Source organism: Vombatus ursinus, unplaced genomic scaffold (genome assembly GCF_900497805.2).
Source record: "Vombatus ursinus unplaced genomic scaffold, bare-nosed wombat genome assembly UNPS02014884.1, whole genome shotgun sequence".
Lineage (NCBI taxonomy): Eukaryota > Metazoa > Chordata > Mammalia > Diprotodontia > Vombatidae > Vombatus > Vombatus ursinus.
Genome location: NW_020954662.1, coordinates 6,814,650 through 6,825,297, shown reverse-complemented (window position 1 = coordinate 6,825,297; position 10,648 = coordinate 6,814,650). Strand labels below are relative to the sequence as shown.

Below are 10,648 nucleotides of genomic sequence, written 5' to 3'. Positions count from 1 at the left end.
TTTTCCTGTAGGGTAAGATAGATTTCTATACCCCATTGCCTGTGTATCTTATTTCCTCAGTTGCATATGAAGACAATTTTTAACATTTGTTTTTAAAACTTTGGGTTCCAAATTTTCTCCCTTCCTCCCTCCCCACCCACCCTCATTGAGAAGGCAAGCAACTCGGTACAGGTTATAGATGTATAGTCATGCAAAACACTTCCATAGTAGTCCTGTTGTGAAAAACTAAGTATATTTCCCTTCATCCTTTCCTGCCCTCCGTTTATTCTATTCTCTCTTTTGACCCTGTCCCTTCTCAGAAGTGTTTGCTTCTGATTACCCCCTCCCCCAATCTGCCCTCCCCTCTATCATTCCCTGGCTCTCTTATCCCCTTCCCCCCTATTTTCCTGTAGGGTAAGATTCCAATGTATGTTATTCCCTCCTTAAGCCAAATCTGATGAGAATAAGATTTACTCATTCCCTCTCACCTTCCCCCACTTCCCCTCTACTGTAAAAATCTTTTCTTTCCTCTTTTATGTGAGATAATTTACTCCATTGTACCTCTCCCTTTCTCCTTCTCCTAGTATAATCCTCTTTCACCCCTTAATTTTATTCTCCAGATATCACCCCTTCATCTTCAACTCATCCTGTGCCCTTTATCTATCTATCTATATCTATACCTATATATATGTATATACGTATATGTATATACACATATATTTTTTCCCTACAACTACCCTAATACTGACAAAGGTCTCATGAGTTACAAATAGCATCTTTCCATGTAGGAATGACAATTCAACCTTAATAAATCCCTTATGATTTCTCTTTCCTGTTTACCTCTTCATGCTTCTCTTGAGTCTTATATTTGAAAGTCAAATTTTCTATTCAGCTCTGGTCTTTTCATCAAGAATGCTTGAAAGCCCTCTATTTCACTGAAAGTATATTTTTTTTCCCCTGAAGGATTATACTCACTTTTGCTGGTAGTTGATTCTTGGCTGTAATCCTATCTCCTTTGCCCTCCAGAATATTATATTCCAAGCCCTTTGGTCCCTTAATGTAGAAGCTGCTACATCCTGTGTTATTCTGATTGTGTTTCCACAATACTTGAATTGTTTCTTTCTGACTGCTTGGACAACTACAATTTTACAATAATAATAATAACAATAATGGTGATAGCTAGCATTTATATGGCACTTCAAGGTTTTCAAAACATTTTAAAAATGTTAGAGCATTGGATTCTCACAACTATGCTCGGAGGTAGGGTGCTATTTTACAGATGAGGAAACCGAGGCAGGCAGAAATTGAGTCACTCTTATCTCACAGCTAGGAAGTGATCAGTATTCAAGGCCAAGGCTCTCACCCACTCACTGTGCCATCCGGCTGCCTCCCTTAGGCTTCCCCAGATGGTGCCAGAGGGGGCCCTGACTCTTCCCAGATGGAAAGGAAAGCCAAGTGAACTCATGCCTATGAAACATTTTGCAAACTTTCAAGGCAGTTGTTACTATTTTGACCTCCTCTCCTCTCATCTCAGGGTACTTTGTGCTCCTCTTCTGTCACTCTTTTTCTGGCACATATTATATTTATCAGTGCACATGTCCTGTTTGAGAGTTGGAGTGGCTTCATGAATTGATGGCTGGCAGGCGGGAAGTTCTGGATTCAAATCCTGATCTGTAATGAAGTTGGCTGACCTGGGTATGTGTCAGTGTAATTCTCAAAGACAAAATTCCTGCAGCTTGTGGAGGGAGTATTCATATGGTGAGTTCTCTACCTGATGAACTCACAAGGTCCTAATCCTTGCCTTCCAACACTCTTCCCCACCTCCCTCAATTACTGTATGAATGTATGAATGAAGAAGCATTTATTAATCACTGTGTGCTAAGTGCTGCACTAACCATTGGGGTTACAAATTCAAAAACAAGGGTCTTCCTTGCTTAGGAGGAGAACTTACATTTTATTGGGGGAAACTATAGCTATCCCTTCCACATCGTAACTTTCCCCATGGTGAGGAGGACCAAAAATTTTTATTCAGATTTTCCAGATTGAGGTGGTGCCGTTCCCCTAACCCTAGTGACATGGAAGGGGTAATTGTACTCATTTAAGAGAGGGGTGGTCAGGCCAAGGCACTTTGATCATAGCGAGGGAGACCACTGTGGTGTAGATTGACACACCCCATCCAGGAACAATGGCAGAGTTAATTTGATCCCAGTTCCAGGAGGGGTGCTAGAGAGGAAGGAAGAGTGCTGAAACATAGATAAATATTTCCTGAACTAGCATGGGGGAGGGGGTCATCAAGCTGGAGGTGGAGTTGTGTGTGGGGGGAGGGGGCAGTCCCTCTGTGTCCATTGTGGTGGTTGAGGAGGGGGTGGCTAGGGGAAGGAGATCATAGGGTATAGAGCTTGGAGCTACCTCCTTAAGAATCATCCAATCCAGCCCCCTCATGATGATACTGAGGATTTGAAAGGTCATGGTCATACTTAGTAAGTGGCTCTCAGTATTCAACCCCAAGTTTTATATCTTCAAAAAGCAGGTGCTTTTCCCACCAAAGCACATGATGATATAGTACAATTAATTAACATGAAATTTGAAATCTCTAAACTTGGGTTGAAATATTGACCCTAGATACTTAATAGCTGGGTGATTGTGGGCAAGTCATTAGGAGACTGGACTAGTTGACCAGAGCCCTAGAGGACTGATAAATGCTTGTGGCCATCCCTTGATTTGGTCTCTAAGGCCCCTTCCAAATTAAAACCCCCAAATCCTATGACCTGGATTCAAATTCAGCCTGGCAAGGCTACAAGCATTTATCAAGGTTTTATTATTATGTCCTAGGCTCTGGAGATGCGACCACAAGCAAAAAGAAAGACAATCCCTGTCCTTAAGGAACTTCCATTCTAATGGGGGAAGACTATGCCCAAAAGGGAGGTGAAAAGATGGCCCCGGGAGGAGAGTGAGCTTGGTGTGGCCGCATGCCTGTGGGCAAGTCAAGGACAGAGGATTGCCAGAGGTCACCTTATTTCACTGAAAGAAGAAGCAGGCCCAGAGAGAGGAAGTGACCGAAAGTCATTTAACCCCTCTGAGCCTCAGTTTTTTAATCTGTAAAATGAACGTACTTCAGGGGATTCTTATGAACAAAGTACTTTACAAACTATGAAGCATTATAGAAATAGGAGTTATTACTATTATTATTTTTGTTACAAAATGGGGACAATAATATTTGTTTAAACTGCCTCATTGGGTTCTTTTTAGAAAGGCATGTTGTGGTCTAGGGATGCTGGGAATCCTGAAATTCAAGTGCAAATGACATGAGTCATGCCTGGAAAGAATTCGACTCAAGCCTTCTTTCAGTAAGAGACAAGGTTTATTAAAACACCGTTGGAGTAGGTGAGATTCCTAGTGAGTTTGTGCTATTGGCCAGATTTTAAGAATCTGAGCAATTTAATGGAGGCAAGATGGATCTTGTATACAGAAAGACTGTGGGAAGATCTCGATGTGATCTGGGAGTGGCCAAGTAGTCTGGAGTGACTGGGAGGTAGTGGTAGTCTAGGGTGGGGCCAGGTGCAGACAGTGAGGGCCACAACAAAAGGGTAGTTGGAAGGATTAAGTGGAAAGGGCTGGGTGCCCCAGATGAATGCCAGGGACTTGGACCACGTGGGAAAGTCCGGGGCCTTTTAGGGGTCCATCATTAGTGCTCCATCAGGGGGATTGGTAAATCTTCTAAGTGCTGTAAAAATGTGATTTATTATTCTTAGATTATTTGAGATGACATGCGAGTGAATATGATGGGATTTGTGATTTTTGTTAGGGGGGAAGCTCAGCTTCTGGGCCTGTGGGAAGTCTTTCAGAAAGCCAATCAATTGCACCCAGAACTCTGTATGCTTTAGAAGACAGGTTCTTGAGATTTTCCACAGGCTCTGAGGGCTGTCATTTGGCCAAGGTCATACAGCCCGGAGGAGAGAGGAAGGATTGCAACCTAGATTTCCTGACTCCTAGCTCTTCCCTCAATGAATTAGGTCTTCTTACTTTATAGACTATTTATTATTTTATTTGATCATGTGCTAAGCTCTCCTGACTGATGGGTGAGTGAGAGAAAGCTTGCCTGCCTCGGGACATCCCACCCACCCAAGACTGTGCTTCTGTGTCTCTCTTACCCAAGACCACGCTTTGTCGCCCATCCAGCCAGCATGGGCATATCCAGCCTCCCACGGTTTTCCTACCACCCTTGACCTCTGCTTTCCATCATTTGATCTTGCTCAGGGAACAGTAATTGATCTGTCGAACCATCATTCAACTATCATTTATTATTATGTCATTTATTATAGGATCTACTCTGTGCTAGGCAGGGCAACTAGGTGACACAGTGAATAGAGCACCAGGCTTGGAGTCAGGAAGACCTGAGTTCAAATCCAACCTCAGACACTTACTAGCCATGTAACTTTGGGCAAAGTCACTTTACCTTGTTTGCCTCAGTTTCTTCATCTGTAAAAAAGAAGGAAATGGCAAACCACTCCAGTATCTTTGCCAAGAAAGCCCCAAATGGGGTCACAGAGAATTGGACACAATCAAAAAATAACTAAACAATATGCTAGGCACTGAGGATGCAAAAAGCAAAAAAATGACAGTCCCTACCCTCAAGGATCTTACATACTATCATGTACATATATCAGTCTATGTAAAATATATGCAAAATAAATAGAAGGGAATTTTTTTTTTTTTTTGAGGAGAGGCTTCTAATCTCTGGGGTTGGGGAGAGGAACCAGGAAAAGGCTTCAAGCTCCCATTGCTACTGGGAAAGGGTATGACCGTGCTGCCCAATAATTCCACACCCCATCCCTGCACCTCCTTGGACCCAAACTGTCTTCCTCAGCCCCTCTCCCCTCTATGCACTATCTCCTCCTAAGTGAATACAACGTCTTTGAGGACGGTTTCTCTTTTGTCTCTGAAACCTCACTGCCTAACACATTAGTAGCTAGTAACTGGCTGTTTCAGTTTGCAAAGTGCTTTCCTATGATTATCTCATAATAGTAACAAGTATTGTAATTAATAATGTCATAATTAACATCTCATAATAGCTCAATTACTATCTCATTGGAAGTAGGTACTATTATTATCTGTGTTTATGGAGGAAACTGAGTCAGATAGTGGTAATTTGACCAGGCTGGGGGTGGGAGGGGAGGTCACACAACTACTAAGTATCTGAGGCAGGATTTGAATTGGAGTCTTTCAGACTCCAAGCCTACCTAATAAATACTAGTTCATTCATTTCCTTTATATGCTCCTTGGAGTTAGGAACCACGCCTAACTTTTCCAGTGTATCTCTTCTAGTGAATTATACAAAGGCCTTTTTGATATTTTAGTGAATGTGTGTTCTCACTAAGTGTGGGTGCCCCTCTCTGCTGGTGCAGGCCAATCATCCAATGACCTTTTCTAATTCACAATCCTACATGTTGACACATTGCAAAATGTAGGTGCAAAATAATTATTTGTTGAATGAATAAATGAATGGATGGATGGATGGCGAGTATTGAATTGATCTACATTTACAGCTAGGGAGGATAACAAGGCCTTCTGTGCCTGTTCACTTTGTACTTTCCAAAGCACTTTCCTATGTATTGTTATATGAAACTTACCACTCCATGAGTCAGGCTGGCAGTATTATCCCCATTTTCAAATGAAGAAACTGAGGCCCTAGAAAGTGAAGTTTACTCAAGGTTACTCGATGGCAATGTTGGGCTGGAGCCTGGTCCCCTGATTTCTATCCCTTGTTTGATGGTGGCCTGGTACTGATGGGCGGGTTGACCCCTGCCTATTCTGCCAGGATTGTGCCCTTGAGGTCCTGGTTCCCTGGCTCAGGCTGTTTTCTGCCCCCTCCAGTCTTGTGGCATCTCTCCCCCTGCAGGATCCTGGCTGTGGTGAGCAATGGGGAAGCCGTGGGAGCCGGGATTCGGCGGTCCAGCTGGAAGCGGAAGAGCTCTCGCCGAGGTAGGGCATCCTTGGAATTGGAGGGTGGGGGAGATTCAAATGGATGAGAGGCTTTGTCTTGAAAGAGAATGGGGCTGCCATCTTTTATCTCTGAGCTAGGATTCTAGCTGTGGGGACAGGAATCTGTATGATAAAGAAAGGTGCCTGTAAAAGTTGTCAGAGGGTCATCCCTAATGAGAGAGGAAGGGTCATATCACCATTGGGCCCTAGAACCTTAGGGCCGTATCACCATTGGACTCTAGGGCCTTAGGGCCATAAGAATATTGAGTCTAAAGGCTAAAGGACCATTGGCTGTCATGCCATAGAATTATAGAACTAGAGAACTATAGACTGAGGGGTGATGACATAGGGTGTGGGGGCACAGCTAGTTCCCTACATTTTTCTGAATCTTATCCCTTGGCAGAGACAGAATGGACCATCCCCCCATTGATGGGAGAGCTGGGGATTGGGCACCTCAGGGGGATGATGAATTTAGGGATTTCATCCTGCACCATCTAAGTCTGGTTAAATGACGAGTTGGACTTTGTTGTCCCAGTGTGCTAAGGAAGCTCAACTTACCTTGGAGTTGGGGAGAGAAAAGCCCTCCTCTGCAGTGTTACCCTGGGAGGCGGGGCTGGCTCTGCCTGGGTCTCCTCCTGGAAGCAGCATTAGCCATTCATACTTAAGTGGCACTCATCGCTGGGAAGGATGGCCTGGGGCTGTCTGGGGCCTCTTTGCTGGGCCTCTTGGGAGACCCTCTCTACCAGGGGCTCTGAGGCTCTGTGGGTTGTCTGGCTGGGCTGGTTGTGGCTCATAGATTGCAGGAAGGAAGGTGGGTGGGGCAAGGAGAAGACCTTGGTAGCTGATGCCTGAATGCAGAGGAGATGGTGGAGGAGGGTGGTGAGAGGAGAGTTGATTTAGCTAATAGCCATTAGGGTGAGCCCTCTCTCTCTCAGTCTCTCTCATCCCCTCCTTTCCCCCTCTCTTCTCCTGAAGCCTTCAGGGCTTACTGATGATTCCAACGTCAGGGTATCGGAAGGGAGATTCAGGATGCAGCTGAGGCTTCCAGCCTGGTGCCTGAGCTCCCAGCAAGGTGGGAGCTGGCAGCTGGTACAGCCCTAATGTCAGCCTGAAGGGCCCCTCCCCAGCAGCGAGCCAGAGTCGGTCCCATGTTGACGTTCCTTTCTCCCTCTCTGTCTCTCTCCCCTTCCCTCCCTCTCTCTCCACCCTCCAGTTGACCGTTTCACCTTCCCCATCCTGGAAGAAGATGTGATTTATGATGACGTGCCCTGCGAGAATCTGGACTCTCAAAAGCACGGTATGGTCCACTGCAATTGTTTTGGGAATGCAGCAAAGGGCTGGCTTGGGAGGGCTCCCCTGGTCCTGGATCTTCTCTGCCCACAACCTGAGGCTTCTTCAGTTTGTTTTGAAAAACCACGTCCAGTTCATTCATCCAATCTCAATTCAGAGACTGGTGGAGCTTGAAGGGACCTTCATAATAATGATGATGATGGTGATACCAAGCGTTTAATAAGTGCATGTTGTGTGCCAGGCACTGAGCTTAGGGCTTTACAAATATCTCAGAGCATCACAGTAACCCAAGCAGGCAGGTGCTGTTATTATTTTCATGTTAGAATGTGTTGCATGTTACCTGAGAATAGAGAATGGCAGAACTGGGAAGGATCTTAGAACACAGAATGTCAGAGCTGGGAGGGCCTTAGAACACAGGATGTCAGAGCTGGGAGGGCCCTGAGAGCACAGAATGTCACAGCTGGGAGGGCCCTTAGAACACAGAATGTCAGATTGGGGGGATCTTAGAACCTAGAATGTCAGAACTGGGAGGGTCCTTAGAACATAAAATGTCAGAGCTGGGAGGGTCCTTAGAACACAGACTGTCCAAGCTGGAAGGGCCCTTAGAACACAGACTATCAGAGCTGGGAGGGTCCTTAGAACACTGAATGTCAGGGGTGGGAGGGCCCTTAGAACAAGAAATGTCCGAACTGGAAGGGCCTTAGAATACAGACTGTCAGAGCTGAGAGGGGCTTTATTTATTATTTTTTTGAAAGTTAAAACAAACTTTTAAAAAAGTTTTACATATATTTTATTTTTTCCTCAATTACATGTTAAAACAATTTTTAATCATTTTTTTAAAGTTTTGAATTCCAAATTCTGTCCCTCCCTTGCTCCCCTCTCCCCTTGGCAGGGGCTTTAGAACACAGGATGTCAGAGCTGGGAGGGTCCTTAAAACAAAGAATGTTAGGGTTAAGAGGCAGTGTCAGCTCTAGGAGGAGCTCCAGAATATAGACTGTCATAGACAGGATAAACCTCAGACCATCTGGTCCAACCCTCTCACTTCACAGAGGAGAGAGCTGAGACTGACGTGGGTGAAGTGAGTTACCTAGATTCACAGATAGTCAGTAACAGAGCTGGTATTCCAACCCAGGGCTCCTGACGTCAAGTCCCAGCTGCTGTCAGCATGACGTCCTCTCTATCCCTATGAGGCCTAAAACGTGAAGCTGTAAGTCCTTCAGGACCTAGAACAGGGGTTCCTATCCTGAGGTTCATCAACTTGTTTAAAAAAAATTCGACAACTAAATTTCATTATAATTGATTTCCTTTGTAATCTTGTATGTTTTATTTTCTGCATTTAAGACCATTGCTTTGTGAGGGGTTCTGTAGGCTTCACCAGACTGCTGGAGGAGTCTATGACACCCAACAGGTTAAATGCCCCTCACCTAAGATTTCTTTTTCTGGGGGCAGCTTGGTGGCACAGTGGATAGAGCACCGGCCCTGAAATCAGGAGGACCTGAGTTCAAATCCGGTCTCAGACCAAACACTCAACACTTACTAGCTGTGTGACCCTGGGCAAGTCACTTAACCCCAAGTGCCTTAAAAAAAAAAAAAAGACTTCTTTTTCCCAAGCTGCCCCTGGAATGCAAAGGCCTGCTGGTAGGTCATCAAACTCTTCGTTGATGGTCTTGGAAGCCTAGTCTCTAAGGTGTTCTTTTAAAGGCTATTTGTGGGAAGAATACGTAGAGAGAAATTTGGGAGACCAGGGTTCAGTTTCCAGCACTGAAATTTGCCAGAGACATGAAATTAGGTAACAGTTCATCTCCCATAAGGCAGGAGTGAGGGTACCTGCTCTGAATAGCTCATTTAGTTGTAAGAATATTGCTTCAGGGGCAGCTCAGTGGCACAGTGGATAGAGCTCAGGCCTGAGTTCAAATTCAGCCTCAGACACTTGACACTTATTAGCTGTGTGACCCTGAGCAAGTCACTTAACTCCGATTGCCTCACCAAAAAGAAAAAAAAAAAGAAAGAAAGAAACTTGCTTTATGGAGGGGTAACAGGGAGGAGTAAACAGAAGGCCTGCTTCGGAGTCACAAGGACCTGGGTTTGAGTCCTGTCTCTCACACATAACTGCTGGCTGTATGACGCTGGGTAGGTCACTTAACCTCCCAGTGCTCTAGGCACCCCTCTAAGACTGGAAGTTGTAGAACAATTGGACAAATCTTTATGGGGCGGCTAGGTGGCGCAGTAGATAGAGCACCGGCCCTGAAGTCAGGAGGACCTGAGTTCAAATCCGGCCTCAGACCAAACACTTGACACTTACTAGCTGTGTGATCCTGGGCAAGTCACTTAACCCCAGTTGCCTAAAAACAACAACAAAAAACAAAAAAACAAAAGCAAACAAAAAAAATAAAAAAGAACAATCGGCTCCCTTCAAGTCCTACCATCCACAGGAAGCCTTTTCTGACCCCCATCAATGCTGTACCTTCTCTAGTGCCTTAATCTGATCAGCGCTTGTTTGTATCTAGTTGTTTGTATGTGGCCCCCTCTATTAGACCGAGCTCTATGAGCACAGGACGGATTTTGTTTCTGTCTTGGCATGTCCAGTGCTTAGCACACTGCCTGGCATACAGTAGGTGCTTAATAAATACTCATTCACTGACCCTGACTGACATGCATTGGTCGAAGGATTTTATTCACAAGTAATTCCTCTGCCAATGAAACCACAGATCTAGGGAAAAAAAAAGGTAATTTGTAAACTCCAAAGCTCTATATATACATGAGCTTTAATGATAATTATCAGCATATTCATGATAATGATTATTATCATTCTCAACTCTCTCTCTGTTGACATTTTCAGAGAGGAATATTGGCTCTTGGTTAAATGCCAGGCCTGTGTGTTTTTTGACTGTGTTGGAGTTTGAATTTTCATCTCCATATATGTAAACTTGGAGGAGAAGACTAGGGTTTGAATCCTAAGTCTCTACTTACTAATTGGGTCATGTTGTGAAATCACTTCCCCTCTTAGGGCCTTCTTTTTAAAATGAAGTCATTTGGACTCAGTGATCAAAGTGATGTCAAACTGAAACAGAAATGGATCCTGGCGGGTGACATTGATTTAGAAAACCACAAATTGACAATATCTTTGTTGAATTGTATTTTTATTTTGTTAAACATTTTCCAATTACATTTTAATCTGGTTTGGCCCCTACTTAGGTCTTGCAGCCAGGGAACACCTCTCATCTAGAAGGTCCATTTGAGTTACAAGTCCTAGGATCTGAAGCAAATAAAAGTACTCTTCTATATGCTGATGGTGGCAATGGACCAATTATGAGATGGGGAGCCATATGTGATAACAGGACGGCTAGGTGGTACCATAGTGCATAGGGCACTGGGCCAAAAGTCAGGAAGACTCATC

At 44.5% G+C, this 10,648-nt stretch overlaps 1 protein-coding gene across 3 annotated transcripts in view; it reads left to right on the top strand.

Moving 5' to 3' along the window:
• The window catches only part of LOC114028482 (rho guanine nucleotide exchange factor 10-like protein), a 229,507-nt gene that overhangs the window by 87,409 nt on the left and 131,450 nt on the right, over nucleotides 1-10,648 (top strand). For all 3 annotated transcript variants that reach the window (XM_027842736.1, XM_027842735.1, XM_027842734.1), the window contains exons 5-6: nucleotides 5,879-5,961; nucleotides 7,175-7,258. In XM_027842736.1, the coding sequence (XP_027698537.1) occupies nucleotides 5,879-5,961; nucleotides 7,175-7,258 (167 nt within the window). The remainder of the gene's footprint in view (nucleotides 1-5,878; nucleotides 5,962-7,174; nucleotides 7,259-10,648) is intronic.